Source organism: Mytilus trossulus, chromosome 11 (genome assembly GCF_036588685.1).
Source record: "Mytilus trossulus isolate FHL-02 chromosome 11, PNRI_Mtr1.1.1.hap1, whole genome shotgun sequence".
In the NCBI taxonomy this organism is placed as follows: Eukaryota; Metazoa; Mollusca; class Bivalvia; order Mytilida; family Mytilidae; genus Mytilus; species Mytilus trossulus.
The window spans coordinates 12,717,056-12,741,076 of record NC_086383.1 but is presented as its reverse complement, the minus strand read 5'-3'; the positions used below and the strand labels follow the sequence as shown (position 1 = coordinate 12,741,076).

The 24,021-nt window shown below is 33.1% G+C and overlaps 1 protein-coding gene across 1 annotated transcript; it reads right to left on the bottom strand.

Annotated features, from left to right (window-relative positions):
* Nucleotides 1-1,167: 1,167 nt before the first annotated feature.
* On the bottom strand, nucleotides 1,168-22,579 carry LOC134690748 (T-complex protein 1 subunit alpha-like). Its single transcript, XM_063550803.1, has 12 exons — nucleotides 22,457-22,579; nucleotides 20,895-20,980; nucleotides 19,452-19,580; nucleotides 17,303-17,400; nucleotides 16,351-16,461; nucleotides 14,760-14,941; nucleotides 14,046-14,172; nucleotides 11,732-11,907; nucleotides 11,042-11,165; nucleotides 9,791-9,983; nucleotides 8,760-8,923; nucleotides 1,168-1,762 (listed from the first exon to the last, which is right to left on the bottom strand). The coding sequence occupies exons 1-12, from the start codon at nucleotides 22,527-22,529 to the stop codon at nucleotides 1,549-1,551; spliced, it is 1,677 nt and encodes a 558-aa protein (XP_063406873.1). The 5' UTR covers nucleotides 22,530-22,579; the 3' UTR covers nucleotides 1,168-1,548.
* Between the last annotated feature and the right edge of the window lie 1,442 nt (nucleotides 22,580-24,021).

Below are 24,021 nucleotides of genomic sequence, written 5' to 3'. Positions count from 1 at the left end.
TACGAGTGCCAATTAGACAACTCTTCATCCAAGTAACAATTTATTAAAGTAAACCATTATAGTTCAAGGTACGGCCTTCAACTTTGAGCCTTGGCTTACACTGAAACAGTCATTAGTGACATATTGTTTTTCTTCCTTAATATTACTAGAAATGCAAGTCCTTTTTGAACGTGCAACATGTTTTATTTTTTTTTAAACTTTTCACTTCCTGATCGATAAATTACCAGCAAGATATTTGGATCGTTGAATTTAATTAAGTTAGACTCTTAACATATGACAACATTGTGACAGACATTCTCCATTGGATAACATGTTGAAATACAGAGCTATCATTTTCCTTTTACAGTTGATGTGTTCCCCTCAGTTTCAGTTTGTAACCCAGTCTCTATCGTTTTTTTTTTTAACAATGGTCTACTACTGTTGCCTTTATTTACAAGTAGGATGGATTATGTCCATTTCATACACATGGCATTCTACAGCTGTGTAAAGTTTCATCAATCTCTGAATTATACATGCAGCCTATAAGGCTTTTCTACTTCAGGTATAGATTACCTTAGCTGTATTTGACAAAACTTTTAGGTATTTTGGTCCTCAATGCTCTTCAACTTTGTACCTTATTTGGCCTTTTTAACTTTTTTAAATTCGAGTGTCACTGATGAGTCTTTTGTAGATGAAATACACGTCTGGCGTTTATACTAAATTTAGTTCTGGTATCTATGATGAGTTTATTTAGGAGGATTGGTCACAAGGCACAGATAGATTGCAAATAGATGGAGAAAAGAGATTGAGAGACATGGATAGAGAACTGAGAGTGCTCCACAGTTAGAACCAAACTTTTTTTTTCATCAACTTTGTCAGTAGGGGACTAATTTATGTACATCCATTACAGTTCTTCTGACAAATTCATAAAATAACTAATATTTTGTAGAAAATGTTTTACTTGACATACAAAAGCTCTCACACAAACATCACAGTACAGTATAATGGATAAATGCCACAAATATGAAGAAATATGACCCTAAAAAGACAATGTTTAACACAATTGATTAAATGTTCTCATGGTTTTACAGGCAGTACAGAAATACTGCAACAATTCAGATACTTTCAATGTATGGTTAGTACAACATTGTTAGATGTATTTAATAGCAGTGGGAATACATTTTACAATAATTCAATGCTCAGATTAAATGCTTCTCCCTTTTCTTCAAGTTCTAAATGTATGCTATAAAATTTATAGTTTCAATTGAAATTAAATATCATTAAAGTTAACCATAACAGATTGAAGTGTCAGTAATGAAATTTTAATATAAATAATTACAGAGTCAACATTTATTGTGTTGTCTGTCTTTTGACCCTCCCATTTCCCACATTATCAGGTGTGACCCCAAAAAAAACCTCAAGTACAATAATAACTTATATATTACAATTTTTCTTCCGGGTCTTATCAGCACTTACAAGTATTTGGAGTAACATACTTGAGCATTCAGGAGATTTGAATATTACAATCATACTGTGTAAAATAATTGTCATAAATCTATAAATAAATAACTATCCGAGTTGTCCAGATCGTAGAGCCTGTTCATAAGCACTGCCTCCTCCCTGACCGCCTTCTTTCTCTAATTTGATCATGTCATCGATTCTCAGAATGGTAATAGCAGCTTCTGTAGCGAACTTGAGAGATTTGATCTTAGAAATGGCGGGTTCTAAAACACCAGCTTTCTTGTTGTCACGGACAGTACCTTCATACAGATCTAAACCAACCCTGAAATAGGCAAGATTATATCTATTAATTTTCTTCCTTCATACAGATCTAAACCAACCCTGAAATAGGCAAGATTATATCTATTAATTTTCTTCCTTCATACAGATCTAAACCAACCCTGAAATAGGCAAGATTATATCTATTAATTTTCTTCCTTCATACAGATCTAAACCAACCCTGAAATAGGCAAGATTATATCTATTAATTTTCTTCCTTCATACAGGTCTAAACCAACCCTGAAATAGGCAAGATTATATCTATTAATTTTCTTCCTTCATACAGATCTAAACCAACCCTGAAATAGGCAAGATTATATCTATTAATTTTCTTCCTTCATACAGATCTAAACCAACCCTGAAATAGGCAAGATTATATCTATTAATTTTCTTCCTTCATACAGATCTAAACCAACCCTGAAATAGGCAAGATTATATCTATTAATTTTCTTCCTTCATACAGGTTTAAACCAACCCTGAAATAGGCAAGATTATATCTATTAATTTTCTTCCTTCATACAGGTTTAAACCAACCCTGAAATAGGCAAGATTATATCTATTAATTTTCTTCCTTCATACAGGTTTAAACCAACCCTGAAATAGGCAAGATTATATCTATTAATTTTCTTCCTTCATACAGGTTTAAACCAACCCTGAAATAGGCAAGATTATATCTATTAATGTTCTTCCTTCATACAGGTTTAAACCAACCCTGAAATAGGCAAGATTATATCTATTAATGTTCTTCCTTCATACAGGTTTAAACCAACCCTGAAATAGGCAAGATTATATCTATTAATGTTCTTCCTTCATACAGGTTTAAACCAACCCTGAAATAGGCAAGATTATATCTATTAATGTTCTTCCTTCATACAGGTTTAAACCAACCCTGAAATAGGCAAGATTATATCTATTAATGTTCTTCCTTCATACAGGTTTAAACCAACCCTGAAATAGGCAAGATTATATCTATTAATGTTCTTCCTTCATACAGGTTTAAACCAACCCTGAAATAGGCAAGATTATATCTATTAATGTTCTTCCTTCATACAGGTTTAAACCAACCCTGAAATAGGCAAGATTATATCTATTAATGTTCTTCCTTCATACAGGTTTAAACCAACCCTGAAATAGGCAAGATTATATCTATTAATGTTCTTCCTTCATACAGGTTTAAACCAACCCTGAAATAGGCAAGATTATATCTATTAATGTTCTTCCTTCATACAGGTTTAAACCAACCCTGAAATAGGCAAGATTATATCTATTAATGTTCTTCCTTCATACAGATCTAAACCAACCCTGAAATAGGCAAGATTATATCTATTAATGTTCTTCCTTCATACAGATCTAAACCAACCCTGAAATAGGCAAGATTATATCTATTAATGTTCTTCCTTCATACAGATCTAAACCAACCCTGAAATAGGCAAGATTATATCTATTAATGTTCTTCCTTCATACAGATCTAAACCAACCCTGAAATAGGCAAGATTATATCTATTAATGTTCTTCCTTCATACAGATCTAAACCAACCCTGAAATAGGCAAGATTATATCTATTAATGTTCTTCCTTCATACAGATCTAAACCAACCCTGAAATAGGCAAGATTATATCTATTAATGTTCTTCCTTCATACAGATCTAAACCAACCCTGAAATAGGCAAGATTATATCTATTAATTTTCTTCCTTCATACAGGTCTAAACCAACCCTGAAATAGGCAAGATTATATCTATTAATTTTCTTCCTTCATACAGGTCTAAACCAACCCTGAAATAGGCAAGATTATATCTATTAATTTTCTTCCTTCATACAGGTTTAAACCAACCCTGAAATAGGCAAGATTATATCTATTAATTTTCTTCCTTCATACAGGTTTAAACCAACCCTGAAATAGGCAAGATTATATCTATTAATGTTCTTCCTTCATACAGGTTTAAACCAACCCTGAAATAGGCAAGATTATATCTATTAATGTTCTTCCTTCATACAGGTTTAAACCAACCCTGAAATAGGCAAGATTATATCTATTAATGTTCTTCCTTCATACAGGTTTAAACCAACCCTGAAATAGGCAAGATTATATCTATTAATGTTCTTCCTTCATACAGGTTTAAACCAACCCTGAAATAGGCAAGATTATATCTATTAATGTTCTTCCTTCATACAGGTTTAAACCAACCCTGAAATAGGCAAGATTATATCTATTAATGTTCTTCCTTCATACAGGTTTAAACCAACCCTGAAATAGGCAAGATTATATCTATTAATGTTCTTCCTTCATACAGGTTTAAACCAACCCTGAAATAGGCAAGATTATATCTATTAATGTTCTTCCTTCATACAGGTTTAAACCAACCCTGAAATAGGCAAGATTATATCTATTAATGTTCTTCCTTCATACAGGTTTAAACCAACCCTGAAATAGGCAAGATTATATCTATTAATGTTCTTCCTTCATACAGGTTTAAACCAACCCTGAAATAGGCAAGATTATATCTATTAATGTTCTTCCTTCATACAGATCTAAACCAACCCTGAAATAGGCAAGATTATATCTATTAATGTTCTTCCTTCATACAGATCTAAACCAACCCTGAAATAGGCAAGATTATATCTATTAATGTTCTTCCTTCATACAGATCTAAACCAACCCTGAAATAGGCAAGATTATATCTATTAATGTTCTTCCTTCATACAGATCTAAACCAACCCTGAAATAGGCAAGATTATATCTATTAATGTTCTTCCTTCATACAGATCTAAACCAACCCTGAAATAGGCAAGATTATATCTATTAATGTTCTTCCTTCATACAGATCTAAACCAACCCTGAAATAGGCAAGATTATATCTATTAATGTTCTTCCTTCATACAGATCTAAACCAACCCTGAAATAGGCAAGATTATATCTATTAATGTTCTTCCTTCATACAGATCTAAACCAACCCTGAAATAGGCAAGATTATATCTATTAATGTTCTTCCTTCATACAGATCTAAACCAACCCTGAAATAGGCAAGATTATATCTATTAATGTTCTTCCTTCATACAGATCTAAACCAACCCTGAAATAGGCAAGATTATATCTATTAATGTTCTTCCTTCATACAGATCTAAACCAACCCTGAAATAGGCAAGATTATATCTATTAATGTTCTTCCTTCATACAGATCTAAACCAACCCTGAAATAGGCAAGATTATATCTATTAATGTTCTTCCTTCATACAGGTCTAAACCAACCCTGAAATAGGCAAGATTATATCTATTAATGTTCTTCCTTCATACAGGTCTAAACCAACCCTGAAATAGGCAAGATTATATCTATTAATGTTCTTCCTTCATACAGATCTAAACCAACCCTGAAATAGGCAAGATTATATCTATTAATGTTCTTCCTTCATACAGATCTAAACCAACCCTGAAATAGGCAAGATTATATCTATTAATGTTCTTCCTTCATACAGATCTAAACCAACCCTGAAATAGGCAAGATTATATCTATTAATGTTCTTCCTTCATACAGATCTAAACCAACCCTGAAATAGGCAAGATTATATCTATTAATGTTCTTCCTTCATACAGATCTAAACCAACCCTGAAATAGGCAAGATTATATCTATTAATGTTCTTCCTTCATACAGATCTAAACCAACCCTGAAATAGGCAAGATTATATCTATTAATTTTCTTCCTTCATACAGATCTAAACCAACCCTGAAATAGGCAAGATTATATCTATTAATGTTCTTCCTTCATACAGATCTAAACCAACCCTGAAATAGGCAAGATTATATCTATTAATTTTCTTCCTTCATACAGATCTAAACCAACCCTGAAATAGGCAAGATTATATCTATTAATGTTCTTCCTTCATACAGATCTAAACCAACCCTGAAATAGGCAAGATTATATCTATTAATGTTCTTCCTTCATACAGATCTAAACCAACCCTGAAATAGGCAAGATTATATCTATTAATGTTCTTCCTTCATACAGATCTAAACCAACCCTGAAATAGGCAAGATTATATCTATTAATTTTCTTCCTTCATACAGATCTAAACCAACCCTGAAATAGGCAAGATTATATCTATTAATTTTCTTCCTTCATACAGATCTAAACCAACCCTGAAATAGGCAAGATTATATCTATTAATTTTCTTAAATTTCACTTCACACATAACATCAACTTTTGTAAAGTAAGAGTCCAAGTAGAAATATTTCTATCTGTCAACTTAAGTCATGCAATTACTTCTGTAAAGTAATACTGTGAATTCATTATTATTGATGAATAACAGTTTTGGTGAATCTCATGGGTATGGGTGAACCACAAAATTTAATGTTCAACAAATGACTAGCTTCCTATAGGATTGTATGCAAACTTCGGCAAAAAAACACAAAATTAAATATAAACAAATGTGCATGTTTTCCTCAAACCACGAAATAATAAATGAATCCATAAATATCAGTAACAGGCTTTTATCTCAGTCATCGTCTATGAAACCTAGTAGATATGTGTAATTGAACAAATTTCTGTTAGCTACTTTATTATATTGTGTGAAATAGAGGTGTTTATTTTCCACTGATTATATATAAAAGGGTATATGTGAATAATTCAGACAAAAAACTGCTGAGAAATTCTGTCCCAGATTTAATTCACAATCAGTACCACTAAGAAGTACAGACAATGGAATATATTCTGGTTTTAATATAACCCAAATGTATAACTATAGGTATAATCATATTTATACCACAGCAAAGTTATGGGTACAGGTTCTTATCACAAAATGCATATCAAAATGGCATTTTATACACCTTTGAGTATATCCACAATACACTACATTTAAAGTGGATATTTTAATTTCAACCTGTACACTTTAATTAAATCACCATCTGAGGTCTTTATGTTCTTTAGTTGTTTGTGATTTGTTGTGGAAGGCTCTAGGTTTATGTCTGTTAGTGTACACTTTAATTTAATAACCATCTGAGGTCTTTATGTTCTTTAGTGGTTTGTGATTTGTTGTGGAAGGCTCTGAGTGTATGTACAGTTTGACTTACCATCTGAGGTCTTTATGTTCTTTAGTTGTTTGTGATTTGTTATGGAAGGCTCTAGGTTTATGTCTGTTAGTGTACACTTTAATTTAATAACCATCTGAGGTCTTTATGTTCTTTAGTGATTTGTGATTTGTTGTGGAAGGCTCTGAGTGTATGTACAGTTTGACTTACCATCTGAGGTCTTTATGTTCTGTAGTAGTTTGTGATTTGTTATGGAAGGCTCTAGGTTTATGTCTGTTAGTGTACACTTTAATTTAATAACGATCTGAGGTCTTTATGTTCTTTAGTGGTTTGTGATTTGTTGTGGAAGGCTCTGAGTGTATGTACAGTTTGACTTACCATCTGAGGTCTTTATGTTCTGTAGTAGTTTGTGATTTGTTGTGGAAGGCTCTAGGTTTATGTCTGTTAGTGTACACTTTAATTTAATAACCATCTGAGGTCTTTATGTTCTTTAGTGGTTTGTGATTTGTTGTGGAAGGCTCTGAGTGTATGTACAGTTTGACTTACCATCTGAGGACTTTATGGTTATTTAGTGGTTTGTGATTTGTTGTTGAAGGCTCGGAGTTTTGGTCTGTTGCTATACACTTTAACTTACCATCTGAGGACTTTATGGTTATTTAGTGGTTTGTGATTTGTTGTGAAAGGCTCCGAGTTTTGGTCTGTTGCTATACACTTTAACTTACCATCTGAGGACTTTATGGTTATTTAGTGGTTTGTGATTTGTTGTGGAAGGCTCGGAGTTTTGGTCTGTTGCTTTACACTTTAACTTACCATCTGAGGACTTTATGGTTATTTAGTGGTTTGTGATTTGTTGTGAAAGGCTCCGAGTTTTGGTCTGTTGTTTTACACTTTGACTTACCATCTGAGGACTTTATGGTTATTTAGTGGTTTGTGATTTGTTGTGGAAGGCTCTGAGTTTATGTACAGTTTGACTTACAATCTGAGGACTTTATGGTTATTTAGTGGTTTGTGATTTGTTGTTGAAGGCTCGGAGTTCATGTACAGTTTGACTTACCATCTGAGGACTTTATGGTTATTTAGTGGTTTGTGATTTGTTGTGGAAGGCTCTGAGTTTATGTACAGTTTGACTTACAATCTGAGGACTTTATGGTTATTTAGTGGTTTGTGATTTGTTGTGGAAGGCTCTGAGTTCATGTACAGTTTGACTTACCATCTGAGGTCTTTATGGTTAATTAGTGGTTTGTGATTTGTTGTGGAAGGCTCTGAGTTCATGTACAGTTTGACTTACCATCTGAGGTCTTTATGCTCTTTAGTGGTTTGTGATTTGTTGTGGAAGGCTCTAGGTTTATGTCTGTTAGTGTACACTTTAATTTAATAATCATCTGAGGACTTTATGGTTATTTAGTGGTTTGTGATTTGTTGTGGAAGGCTCTGAGTTTATGTACAGTTTGACTTACCATCTGAGGTCTTTATGTTCTTTAGTGGTTTGTGATTTGTTGTGGAAGGCTCGGAGTTCATGTCTGTTGTTATACACTTTGACTTACCATCTGAGGTCTTTATGTTATTTAGTGGTTTGTGATTTGTTGTGAAAGGCTCTGAGTTTATGTCTGTTGTTTTACACTTTGACTTACCATCTGAGGTCTTTATGTTCTTTAGTGGTTTGTGATTTGTTGTGGAAGGCTCGGAGTTCATGTCTGTTGTTATACACTTTGACTTACCATCTGAGGTCTTTATGTTATTTAGTGGTTTGTGATTTGTTGTGAAAGGCTCTGAGTTTATGTCTGTTGTTTTACACTTTGACTTACCATCTGAGGTCTTTATGTTCTTTAGTGGTTTGTGATTTGTTGTGGAAGGCTCGGAGTTCATGTCTGTTGTTATACACTTTGACTTACCATCTGAGGTCTTTATGTTCTTCAGTTGTTTGTGATTTGTTGTGGAAGGCTCGGAGTTTATGTCTGTTGTTATACACTTTGACTTACCATCTGAGGTCTTTATGTTCTTTAGTGGTTTGTGATTTGTTGTGGAAGGCTCGGAGTTTAGCTACAAGATCTGTGGAGTCCTGGGCTGCATTAACTGCCAGCTGTTTAGGTATCACTAACAATGATCTAGCAAATTCTGCTATAGCTAATTGTTCCCTTGAACCCTACAATCAAATAAATATATTCTATTTGTATCTCTTTTTGTTTCAAACTTAATTAAAGTATTATAAAGTACTATGTATAGTTATTATTTATAGAACAAATAGAGAAAAATATTCAACAAGTGACTGAACAACACATTAATTCACGAATGCGCATGAGTTAATTATCAGTGTTGTTCGGTCACGAGTTGAATATTTTTTAATTAGTTATTCTTTTTATTACATTTGCAAATGGCTTTTTTTCTTAAGAAATTAATGTAAAACATGTAAGGAACTACATCTTTTATACGACGCATTCACAATTTGTTTTGGTCCGCCGTTATTGACGTCTTGACAACACCTATAGTTGTTTGACATCAGAAAGTGAAATTATCGGTTTTTATTTTACTGGGAAATCAATATAATTCATTGCAAACGTTAACCAATGCAATAAGAATATATTCCATTTTACAGTTGTTGTATTTATTTCTATGGTTGTATGTGATTATATGTGAGAGTATTTTGTTTATGTTTATCTCTTGTTTTACATGATGTGAATGTGACATAAGTGTTTATAAATATTGCATAGTGTATTGTATTGAATGGGCCTCCTCGTGTGATTTTTTGATAGTTTGATAACTTCACCTTTTATATAGTCATTTTTGGGTTACAAACCAATTATTTAATAATAAATATTAGATAATCAAGGACTGCTATTTTGATTATTTGATTATCTTGTGTAAAAATAATTAATAATAATTTGACTATTTTGGTTGAACAAATTGTTGTGTGATTACTTTGACACCCCAATGAGGGGCCTCAAGATTTGTCAAACTGCCAACTATACCACATTTTTTCATGTTTATACTACATGTACATCTGCATACTTACTAAAGAAGTAGCAAAGTTTTCTAGGTAGATAGACAGAGCAGCCTCCACAGCACCGCCACCGGGGACTACAGTCTTGGACTCTAGGACACGCTTCACTACACACAGGGCATCATGGACAGATCGTTCCATCTCATCAACCATGAAGTCATTAGCTCCTCTCAGTATAATAGACGCAGCTGTTCTGGCCTTTGGTCTGTTGAAAAAATATACACAAAATTAAATACTGGGAACCTAACAAATTTTGCAAGCAATTCATTTTAACAACAGATAAATATGGTGAATATAACTCTTAACAAATATGTAGAAAGGACCATTAAATTAATATTTATATACAACAAATGACTAGGAGGCATGGACATACAATATAATTTAGTTGACTGTCCCAGATTTAATTCAAAGTCAGTACCAATAAGTAGTCCTTATATTTAGAACATATTCTGGTGTTCATATAACCCAAATGTATAACTGTTTGTACAACATATATATACAACAGCAAAGTTATGGGTAGATCGCCATCATCAAGCAATTAATTTTCTTTCTTTTGTTGTATCAACACAATCAGTTAATGACCAAAATAAATTTGAAATCACATGTCCCTTTTCAATTCCTAGATGAGCAACTATAAATGTTCAGAGTTGAGCCAATGAACAGAGTTTGGTATCGGTCTGAGAATGTATTTCAACTTAAAAAGCCATACATATTTCAGAAGGTTTTTTTTATCAAATGCTGTTAACAATATTTTTTTTTGAAGGGAAACCTTTATCAGACAATTTACCATTACGGAATCTAATTGTGTCCTAAACAAAAGAAATTCAACCAGTGACATGGTTTTATTTTCATTTTTAGGTACGTACAATGAAACTATATATAGTCATTTAGATCCTGAAAGGTTATATTATCTGAGGTACAATAGGGATCTGTGATTTTCCATGAAGACAATAGTTTTTGAACTTCATGTCCAGTGTGAGTGGCAGCCCAGGCAGCCCAGGCTTGTAAAATTGCTCTTGGGCCTGTAAAAATCATATCCACAGACCAACAGAATCTAACTAAAAAAAATTAAAAATTGAGCAACAGGCCTGTAGATAGTTCGTCCTGAAGACTGCATGTCTAGGATGAAATTAATTTCTGATTTACCTGTGAGAACCTCAGAAGTATATTGTATTTACTGGTGTATAAAAGATTCCACTAACCCTGTGAGAACCTCAGAAGTATATTATATTTACTGACGTATAAAACAAAGATTGAACTAACCCTTTAATGAGACATAATTCATCATCACAGACTCTTTCTTGACAAACTTCTTCAGCCTGACCCAGGAAAGCAGCATCAAAGGATTCCTCTCCTTCTAAGTTAGCTAATGTTGATACTAATTGACCTGAAAATAGATGAAAAGCATACTTTATAGCTTGCTGTTCCATGTGAGCCAAGATTTACTGTTGAAGGCCGTACTTCGACCTATAACCATGATAACTGTTTACTTTTACTAATTATGACTTGGATGGAGAGTTGTCTCATTGGCACTCATACTGTTACTTCTTCTATTCATTTAGTTTATAATCCAATTGGCACCCATACCACAACTTCTTCTTTTCATTTAGTTTATAATCCAATTAGCACTCATATCACAACTGCTTCTATTCATTTAAGAGCAGAATGCATCAAGTGTGTAGGTAAAGTTAGTATTTTTCGTTATTTTGCTTGTTAGCTAAACCGTGAAGTCATTATTAGGTTAGGTATACTACCCTCCTTTCCATGTAGTCAAGTCCTGTCCTACACACAGATAGATAGAGTGGTTATCTGTCAGACTAGTCTACTCTTAAAGGAGGGTAGTTTACCTTACCTAATAATGACTTCATGGTTCAGCTAGCAAACAAGCTAACCAAAGAAATAACCCTTATCACACACTTGATGCATTCCGCTGTAAGTTGATACAATACTGACCTCCTGTAGCTTTAGCAATTCTTTTTAAGTCTGCCTTTTTACATCTCCTGACGGCCATTGCTCCGGCCTCCACAAAGTATTTAAGACAGAGATCATCTATACCACCAGTAGTAAGGATAACATTGGCTCCCGATGATAAAATCTTTTCTATTCTTTCCTTTGTTATATCACATTCTCTAAAATTAAATTAAAACAATTTTCCGACATAAAAAAAATATTTAAAATTAAATTCCCAGGCAGATTTACGAGAAAATTTGGTTGATTGACAAAGGAAATCACTGAAGCACGACTGTAGTGGCCCCCACATGAAATTTTCTGAAATTCAAGTTTCATATACCTGTTCTATACACATTTTTACATGAAGATAATAAGTACAATTGAAATATTTTACACACAGTGACAAACTGTTATATCCAACTCAACAATCAGTTTGTCTACATTAACTTTTAATCATTCCTTTCTTAAAAGTTATTCATGTCATGTCACAAATTTAATACAGCATCAGTATCAATAAGTAGTACTAACTGTTGATTAATTCTGGTGTTAATGTAACCCAAATGTATAACTATAGGTACAATAATGTTTATACCACAGCAAAGTTATGGGTGCAAATTCTTTTACAATCCCATAGCAAATTATATAGTTTATTACTGCATTCTGTTCTTCATTCTGGCATTAAATCCTTTAGCAGAAAAAAGTTAAACCAACAACATTTCCCCATTCAAATGCATGAAATGCATTGATCATCCTAAAAAAAGGAGGTTACAGCTCCTGGACCCCTCCCCCCATTGGATCCGCCACCGGTTGACAGTTTACTCATCGCTGTAGATCAACTACCTAGACCGCTAAATAGTCAATGACCCTTAAGGCTTTGATGTTCCCATCTTAAAACAGTAGATGTTAATGACAGGCTTCACCAGAACATGATAGGCCATTCTTTGTATATTACAATTTTTGCAAGAATCAAATTGATAATTTATAAGCATTTATAAGGTTAAAATCAGAATCATAAATAGAATGTTGAAAAATATTTTTGAGGATATCCTAAGGCCTATAAATATTATCTAAAATCTGACAATTAAACCATACAACTCTAGAATGAAAGCCATTAAATATTCAAAATCAATCGATCCCAATAAAAGCATAGCGTTTTAAGGAAATAAATCTAGGCATATACAATACTGCTTTTACACATTTAGTTTTGAATAAGCAGATTAAAGCAGACTTGAGTATGCCAAAAATGTAACACAAAAATGACGAACTAAAATAATTTGAAAATTCAAAGGGAAAACATAATGTCCAATCATCACCCTTTTTCATTCAAAACAAGAATGTGTCCATAGTACACAGATGCCCTACTCACACTATCATTTTCTATGTTTAGTGGACCATCAAATTGGTGTAAAAACTCTAATTTGGCATTAAAATTAGAAAGATCAAATCATAGGAAACATGTGTACTAAGTTTCAAGTTAATTGGACTTCAACTTCATCAAAAACTACTTTGACCAAAAACTTTAACCTGACGTGGGACGAACGGACAGATGAACAGACGGATGCAGACCAGAAAACATAATGCCCCTCATATATCGTAGGTTGGGCATAAAAATCTTAGCCTTATCCCAGATTTGATTGACCATTAGTACCAATAAGAAGCACTAACCCTGGTACATATTCTGGTGTTTCTATAACCCAAATGTATAACTATAGGTACAATCATATGTATACCACAGCAAAGTTATGGGTAAAGTCTTCATTTGACACTGATTACTCGAGAGCTGTTTTATGGAAAATTTGAGTTGATGGGTATTATTGGATAATTTTACCTCACCCATTCCTTAAAAAAAGTTATAGGAAAATATATATTTTAACATTGGATACAAAGATTTCCAAGTAAAATGAACTAAATAATTTTGGTTTTGTTGTCATTTTTTGACAGAGGAAATGAAAGACATCTGTCCAACATCCAAAACCATAAAAAAAATTTCAGACCAGTATATTGAATGGTTGTTGGTTGCTTAATAGCAAATATTTCATGCATGTTCAAAAAGAACCAGTGTTTTAAGATTTCTATTTAATTGAAAGTCCAATAAAACATTTTGGATTCACACATAAACAGAAAAACATCCACTTGTGATTGGTGTCTCATTTCTTGACATTTTTTTTCTTTCAAGGTATTAAACATGCTATATATGTAGAGATTACCTCTGACGAACACCATCTTTCAAGGTATTAAACATGCTATATATGTAGACATTACCTCTGACGAACACCATCTTTCAAGGTATTAAACATGCTATATATGTAGACATTACCTCTGACGGACACCATCTAACTGCTCTGGATTTTCTATTAATACTTGAATACCCATCTTCATCTTAGCTTTCATTAAACCGAAGTCTAAACAAGCTATTTTTGCTCCAGTTATTTTCTTTACCATTGCTGCAATAAAAATAAAACTTCTGAAACTTGTAAATGTGATCCGAGTTTTCTCTTACAAACATAAGTCAATAAGACATTTGTATGCATTCCCTGGCGTTTGTTCATGTCTCTTCTTTTTATAGGCTATTTATATAAGCATGGCTTTCAATATTTTTTTTATCATGTTTGCCTGTTCTTCATGCTTTTTTGTTAGTCACATCAAATTTATGAAGCTTGATTTTGTGTAATAATAACTATTTCATTAGTTTTTTGTTCATTTTTTGGTAAATAATCATGCTGTTAGTTTTTTTGGCAAGCATTGTTTGACATGTGCCATTTCATGACCTTTTATATTTGACTTTCCAGTATGGGTGTGCTCATTGTAAAAGGCAATATGGTGACCTTTAGTTTGTTAAAACTCCATATGGTGACCTATAATTCTTACTTATATACATGTCATTTGGTATCCATTGAAGAGCTGTCTGATAAGCAATCATGCCATATATTTTATACTCACTCACCAATATAATGACATTACAGACCATCATTAATGTTTAATCAAATATTCCTGGTCTTTTTCTTCTTGTAAACAAAATATCTTTACTTACCTTGTGAGGCAACTGTACAGTTTAAAGCATATCCATGAACAAGTGAGCTTTCTTTCAAACTCTTCCCATGAGCCTTCAGTACATTGACAGCCTTGATTGGGTATCTGTGACCCCCTTTGCCATCAGATGTTTTAATTGCCATGGCAGCATCAACAACCATGTTAGAAAAGAATTCCATTTCACTGTCTGAAGTCAAGGTCATATAATTCTCAAAATACTTTTATTTTCAAATGAAGGTTCATCTGACATTAAATATTGGTTCCCAGCTGATCCCTTTTAGTGTTTTGATTTCTTATAGTTTTCAGTAGGATCTTATGCTGCACCATTGCTGCAAAGTACACTTAAGCTCATCCAACATACAACTTTGTACAGTAAGAGTTAAGACTTATGCTAAAAGTCTCCTTTTATGCTGCAACTGAGAATATTGCCTTCAATTTTTAAAGGTTAATGTGATACTGAAGACATAAAAGTGTTCGGTACCTTGTAAGAAGTACTTCCAACATGACAGAAGTATTCGGATCAAAGTACTGACTTATTGTATCCCATTGTATATACTATCAATCTACATAGATTGTAAGCAAGTTGAATGGGAATAGTTAAATTGCTAAAATAATAAACCATATAGGTTTCTGATTTATTTTCTTAATTATGAACTTTAGTGTTGGGTATAAATATTTTTTACTTTGACCTTAAATCTGTCTGGACAAACCTTCTTAGAACAAGCAACAATGACTTATTTATTGTGACATCAAATGCTTTGAATTATGCTGTCAAAGTATATGGGAACATGTGCAAATTTACGTATTGGCGGACAAATTTCCATACAAATGTAAATACGTCTATTACTTCAAACATGTCAAAAGTGTTTATTGTATTTTATTTCAATTGTTAGTGTCTCACTTCACTTTCAGCACGCTTGACAGCCTGTATTTATTACTTATAGAAGCCAGAGTTTGTTTCAGCAGAGGACAATCAATGACACGAAAAAAACATCAAACTTGACTGTTTAAATTATCTAAGGGCTATTCCAGAAAAAAATGTATGGAGGGGGTTGGAAGGCAGTTTTTGTCGGCACCCGCCACCCAGACAATTGTAATTGAAAATTATAGTGCATTATAGAGTGAAAAGTTGCCCTGATACCCATCACCCATGTATTATTAATACAATGTGCCTTCCAACCCCCCCATACATTTTTTTCTGGAATAGCCCTAACATAGATCTACATGTATATTGACAAGCTACTGAACACTGTAGTTGAACCACTTTGTATATTTAGTAATTCATTTCATGTTTAATATTTAACATATTTACACCAATGCGAGGCAACTGATTTCTAATTGTTTGTAGACAGAAACAACTACACACATGTATCTTTTGGTCTTTCAAATTCTTTTAAAATGCATGATATGTTTTCAGTGTTTTGAGGGGGAAAAATTCAAAGAATATTATTCTGATGATTCAACTGCACAGTTGCCTACTAATTAATACCACATCTCCTTATTTTTATATGACTGTGACAAGAACTTGAATACATTCATTTCAAATATAAAATGACAATATATATATTACATTTGCTATGAGTAAAGGATACGGTCCAATGATTTTACTGGACATGCTGGTTTTTGCTGCACTAATTATACATTCTCTTCCCAACTCCTCTACATTTATTGTCATGTGTTCTTGTATGTATTTACAGGCTTCTCTGAAAATACAAATAATACTCATTATAAACATGTTACATGTTATGATTTTCAATTTTATAGTTTATTAAATGATTAGTTCTTGTTTTATCTTTATTCATACTGGTAAAGTGTAAGTTACTTGTAGCAAGCTGTATAAAATGTCACAGCAAATAAGATTCAACTTAACCATGTGTGCAAGATCAACACTTTTAAACCTAAATAAAATTACAAAACAAAATCACATTCATTTCTTCTTATTAAATATTTATGCACATAAGAACTTGTACATTTTTTCAAGTTTTACCATCTTTTTTTTTTTGTGAAAGCATGTGTGTGAATGTAAAATTTCATTTTGATATTTGATAGGAAGATTCCATCTAACAGATTCTTGCTAAACATACTAGATCTCACAAACATGTTTTTGCGCCTGTCCCAAGTCGGGAGCCTCTGGCCTTTGTTAGTCTTGTATTATTTTTATATTAGTTTCTTGTGTACAATTTGGAAATTAGTATGGCGTTCATTATCACTGAACTAGTATATATTTGTTTAGGGGCCAGCTGAAGGACGCCTCCGGGTGCGGGAATTTCTCGCTACATTGAAGACCTGTTGGTGACCTTCTGCTGTTGTTTTTTATTTGGTCGGGTTGTTGTCTCTTTGACACATTCCCCATTTCCATTCTCAATTTTAGTTCTTATTTACATTATATGTTTTGACATGGAAATAACTACTCTATCTCTATAAAGGGGGAGGGGGGTAACTTAATTCAATGACAGTCTATCAAGGGAGATAACTTAACTACATGCCATTTTATAAAGGGAGATAACTTAACTACATGCCATTTTATAAAGGGAGATAACTTACTTGCATGCCAGTCTGTATCCACTGATGATGGAGGTAGGATGGATTTTACAGTTAACAAGTTCATCAGCATTCTTCAACAACTCAGCAGCAATAATTACCTACAAATAGAATAGAGTAAAAAAAAATAAACTTAGGTTGCAGGTAACACGATTTTTATTAGAGAATTTAAAGACTTGAAATGTAGTACAAAATATATGTGAAAAGCAATAAGTCTAATTGCTAATCGCAAAAGTGACAGCTTCTGACTACAAACAATGCAGTGTAAAGTACCGTACCTTGTAAGAAGTACTTCTAACATAACAGAAGTATTCGGATCAAAGTACTGACTTACTGTATCCCATTGTATATACTATCAATCTACATAGATTGTAAGCAAGTTGAATGGGATTTTTAAATTACAATTGAAAAAGTTTGCAAAAGATCAAGTTTCCCAACAATTGGATGTATCAGACTTTAACATGTTTAAGGAATTCCAATTCAAACTAAGTACCCTAATTGAGATTTATATGGCTATTTAAGTCTTCAGAATAATTTATACTGGCCCGATATGATTTTAAATAGCCTTGGATGAGGACCATCCAGTATACTATGAATTGTGAAATCATAAATGGTAATAGTGTACAGTACCTTGTAAGAAGTACTTCCAACATGACAGAAGTATTCGGATCAAAGTACTGACTTACTGTACCCCATTGTATATACTATCAATCTACTTAGATTGTAAGCAAGTTGAATGGGATTTCTCATATGATCATTGTTTAGTATACAAAAGGAATACCTATTTTCTCAATATCATGATGAAATGTTTCAGAATCTTAGGGATTAGGAGTTATTTAATTATGGTTTGTACCCCTATTTTCAATTTAATGGCTTGTTAGTCATGTCCGAAAAAAAAATATAATGCCCTTGACTGCCCAGAACAATTTTTATCATGAATATCTCTTGAAGATAATGTTAAATTTGAATTTTGTGTCTATATTTTAACAAAAAGTTGTTTTGAGTATGGCCTTACAGAAAATATTTGGGTGCACAGAACAAGAGGCTTTCATTTGATGACATCAGTACATGGTGCTTTGAGAGTTTTAAATCCTACCTTTATTTCATAAATTTATCAATGCATGAACCTTTAAACATTTTGTAACTGCCAAAGTGACATCTACTGAACATCTAAAATGTACTTAAAGCAGTACTAGTGTAACTGGAGATTGAGAATATATGATAGTGTACAGTTCCTTGTAAGAAGTACTTCTAACATAAAAGAAGTATTCGGATCAAAGTACTGACTTACTGTTCCCCATTGTATATACTATCAATCTACGTAGATTAGAAGCAAGTTGAATGGGACTTTTAAATTAATCATTAAAGCGGTATATAACATGTATAAAAGAGCAAGTTGTTTCCTAATCTTGCAATTCAATGTATTAGATTGTAATGTATTGTGGATAAGTTCATAGCTATATAGTACATGAACATGATGTAGTACATTGAACCCTAATTGAGATTTATATGGCTAGTAAAACTTCAGAATAATTTATACTGGCCTGATATAACTTTTAATGGACTTGGCTGAGGACCATTTATTTTAAATTTTGAAATCAAAAGGATTTGAATTTTTGTGTCTTTTTATGAACAAGAAAATTTGGTTTGCATAGTACGGCCAAAAAGAACATCTTTAGTCAGAAGGAGCAGAAAGCTTTCAAGTGCTAACAACACTCACTTAACAGTCATGCATACTTTTTTTAGTAGGTTTTAAAGGGGCAAGGTGCTTTTTCCGTTATAAAATCCTGCCTTTTCTTAATAAATTTGTCAATGCATCAATACTAAAATATTTCTGTAACTGTCAAAGTGACAGCTACTGATTATAAAGAATGTAGTGTACAGTACCTTGTAAGAAGTACTTCCAACATGACAGAAGTATTCGGATCAAAGTACTGACTTACTGAACCCCATTGTATATACTATCAATCTTCATAGATTGTAAGCAAGTTGAATGGGATATCTAACAAATATAATAGAGATCGTGATTGGATAAATTTTTGAACTGCACTCTAGGAAATTGGTAAGTTGAATAGGATATCTTGTAAATACAACAGAGATTGTGATTGGATAAGTTTTTGAACTGCACCCTGGGTAATAGGTGTCAACCTACCACAGAGGTTGTACCATCTCCTACTTCCTGGTCCTGTAGATCAGCCAACTCTACCAGTACTTTGGCTGCTGGGTGTTCTACCTCTAATAACTTCAATATTGTAGCTCCATCATTTGTAATGGTCACATCCTGTAAATATAAAAAAAAACATAAATATAACAGACATCATGATTGGATACATTTTTGAATTGCACCCTGGGTAATTGGTGTCACACCCTGTAATTATATATAAATCATTAAATGATCTTAGAGAGTGTATCTAATGATTGACTGACGATATTTCAATGTCATGAATATTGCAGTTTTAAACATTGGTTATTTTCATTTCAGTATATGATTCCCTTTTATTATAATTTATCAGTCATTTATGAGAATTGCATAACATAACAGGTTTAACAACGTTGTTCAAAGACTACATGAGTGTGAGGAAGTTGTAGGATTAATTATATAATCATTTTCTTTTCAAATTTAGAAATACTTGTTTTTTACTATAATGTTCTTAATTTCAATGATACTTCCTAAATCCTTGAAATATAATTGATTAAAATAATTCTAAATTAAAGAACCTTTATAGTGAGCATGCTCACATACCCCACGTCCCCACATTGTCATTGAAGAAATTAAATAAGTGAAAGAAAAAAAAATTGTATAAGAAAAATTTATTTCCTGCCAATATGCACATCTAAATAGTATGTCCTTATTATCTACAGAATTTCATGAAATTCTGTTGTGTGGTTTCAGAGGAGTTGAGATGACAAACTGTTGCAGTAGTTCATTATACAATGTAGTAAATAAGTTCAAAGGGGTGTTACTCCTAGAAAAAAAATTGAATCGCAATTCCCCATCGATATGCACAACTACATAGTATGTCCTTATTATCTGGAAAGGTTTCCTAAAATTCTGTTGTGTGGTTTGAGAGGAGTTGCGATGACAAACTGCTGCAGTAGTACATTGAAGCAAAACTGTTGCAGTAGTACATTGAAGCAAATAAGTTCAAAGGGGCGTAACTCCTAGAAAAAAAATTGAATCGCAATTTCCCGTCGATATGCACAACTACATAGTATGTCCTTATTATCTGAAAAGGTTTCGTGAAATTCTGTTTTGTGGTTTGAGAGGAGTTGCAATGACAAACTGTTGCAGTAGTACATTAAAGTAAATAAGTTCAAAGGGGCGTAACTCCTAGAAAAAAAATTGAATCGCAGTTTCCCGTCGATATGCACAACTACATAGTATGCCCTTCTTATCTGAAAAGGTTTCGTGAAATTCTGTTGTGTGGTTTGAGAGGAGTTGCGATGACAAGAAACAGGACTGACGGACGGACAGACAGGTCAAAAACATTATACCCTCCGCAACTCGTTGCGTGGGGTATAATTATGAACTTACACCTACCACTAAGTCTCCATTACTTTTCACAAATTGGCGCTAAATAAGAATTAAACATACCCCAATATCATCCACTAACATTTTGTCCAGACCCACTGGTCCTAAACTGGACTTCACAATGTTGGCTATGGCACATGCTGCATTTACTGAAATATAACAAAGAATATTAGGAAGGAGACCAATACTGTTTCTTTTTAACAGACTTTTTAAAACATGTCAGGATGTTGACAAGGAATGACTCATTTTTAACCCATATGATTACTATCCAGGTATGTTGATAAGTCATTCACATAAGGCTATCATTTTCTTAATTTTTCTGTAGACTTACACTAGAAAAACCGATTTTTGAGAACTTTTGAGTACATTCTATTTCTTTTTTTTCTAAGAAACATTTAGTTATCAAATTCAATATAAAATTAATGATAATATTCTTTTATTGAATTATGTTACAAATTAGAACCAATGTGTGTGTGATACGTCATTCCTGGAATTACATGTACATGTATGTCTTTCACTGAAAAAGATCTTTAATTTGGCATGCCTTTATGACGACATATACCTGAAGAAGACACGCTTGTATATCTGCTCTATAAAAATTCATAGCACTTTCATAATTGTTATCGCAATGTTTATTGATGGTTATGGTTATGAATCTGGAGATTCTTGTATTATATATGCATAGTTTATGCAAAAAGAAGCGTTGAGTGGATTTAGACGTTGGGCGGAAATATTAGTGGCCAGGTCGAAAGTTATAGAGGTGATCATAAGGGACCCTCTATGCTCTGTATGGGTAATATTTAGAGAACACCCCTATCAAGTCAATAGTGGTATCGACCACGGGTTTATTAGAGAATGAGAAACAGCACTGGTGCCGGTCTGTTGGCTGTCATCCTTCAACGGAGCGAACGTTGGATATATTAAGTGCTAGAAGACACTTGATATTCAGAGGACACTTTGTACTGGGTACGAAGTGGACGTACACGTTGACAGGATTGACATAGCGGACTGTCCCACTTGGAGGACAGGTTGTAACAGCCTGCACTGTCTGGTAGTGACTGACTGTCCCACTTGGAGGACAAGTTGTACCAGGCTGCACTGTCTAGTAGTAACAGACTGTCCCATTCGGAGGAGACTGGCCTACATGTATAAGCACCCTCTTGGTTTTGACCAAACATCTTTTAAAGTTTTTGAATTCATTGTTAATAGTGTCATCAGTATTAAATATATCAAATTTATTCAAATTAATGTGTATATTTAACAAATTGTCAGGATTTACATGTATGTCTTTCACCCAATTTAGTACAAAATTGTGAACTGAGTTGTCAACTTCTCAACAAATACGATTTTGTTTGATAATTAATCATTGTAGACGAATGAAAATTTTATCTCATTTCATACCAAGAAATGTTCAAAATTATACACAGTCTGGTTAAAGTCACTAAAAAAATCTTTAAAATGTGTGTTGGGAATCGAGGAACTTTCTGGATTGTTCCAAAGCCATGTGCGACTCATGCCTTGAGTTTCATGAGCGATTTTAGTTAATTTATGAAGAAAACCCGTAAAAAATTGAGATAATGATAAAGAATATTAAATTCTATAATGTTTCAACTTGACCAACACACCATTCTGTGTTCTAACTGTCTGTCCTGTTGTTCGGTTTCCACCGACGGTGAGAGCTGTTGTGGTGTCGGCCATGTTTGTTTGTGAATGCACATGTCCAATCTCGTAGATCCCGATTAAAAAAATGTATAAATTACGGGATATCTTTAGAGTTTAACTTTCTTTCATACACTAAAATATTAAAAAAAAATATGTAAAAATGAGCTACATCATATTTTAAAAACACCAAAAAATAAAATTATAAAAAAAAGTATTTTGGCGGGAAAGTTCAAATATTTTAGTTTCAGCGAAATTTGCATCTTTAATATTACTAGAACACACCCGTGATATTGCGGGTCCGTGACTGAATTAATGTATTATATATTAGAATTCTTTGATTCGTTGTTTTACGTCATGCCTTATTTTTAGTCCAGATTTTTAGTATTCGTAAGTTGTTATCTTAGAAAGTCCAGATACATATATACACATATGTATATATGTCTCTGGAAAGTCTTACTGATTAAAATACAACAATAGGTTACAATTTGACAATTAAGTAGTGTCAACCCCGTGATTATGACTCGTGTGTATAGCATATTAATAATGAATACAACGTTTGGTGGTGTGCCTGTCAGATGCGGAACGTACAGATAAGGTAATAGGTAACAGGTGAATATACTATTGAACTGAATTTTAATGTGCGTATTGTTATGCGTTTATTTTTCTACATTGGTTAGAGGTATAGGGGGAGGGTTGAGATCTCACAAACATGTTTAACCCCGCCGCATTTTTGCGCCTGTCCCAAGTCAGGAGCCTCTGGCCTTTGTTAGTCTTGTATTATTTTTATATTAGTTTCTTGTGTACAATTTGGAAATTAGTATGGCGTTCATTATCACTGAACTAGTATATATTTGTTTAGGGGCCAGCTGAAGGACGCCTCCGGGTGCGGGAATTTCTCGCTACATTGAAGACCTGTTGGTGACCTTCTGCTGTTGTTTTTTATTTGGTCGGGTTGTTGTCTCTTTGACACATTCCCCATTTCCATTCTCAATTTTATATTGGTATCGGTATCGGACTCGCCCCGGAACTTCTTAATTATTGGCAATATTAATTACGTGGAAAACAAAAGGGCCTGGAGTGGTGTAATTTTTAATCTTCACCTTTGTACTATATGAGTTATATATACAGTTGAATTCCTTGATTCGTCGTTTTTACGTGATGACGGCTGATAAAGTGGACTTGGTAATTTTAGTATTATAGATAGGATTGAACACATTTTTCTAGAGGTTATTGATGTGAAAACCGGGGCGATTAACTCACAAACAGAATAAAAGTCCGAAGGAATTTTATGTAAAGTTTGTGAGTAAGAGCCCCGCGGTTTACACATCAATAACCTATAGAAAAAAAATGTGTTTAATCCTTAAAATTCTTAAGTCAAATAATTGCGATTTTTTAGAACAATTGTTTGTAAATGCTACAATATTAACTATCAAATAGTAGAAATTTAGAATGTTAATTGATTGTTTTAAATCTTTGCGTTATTCTGATATAAGCTGATTGTACGGACACAAAAATGTGTTTGTTTTGT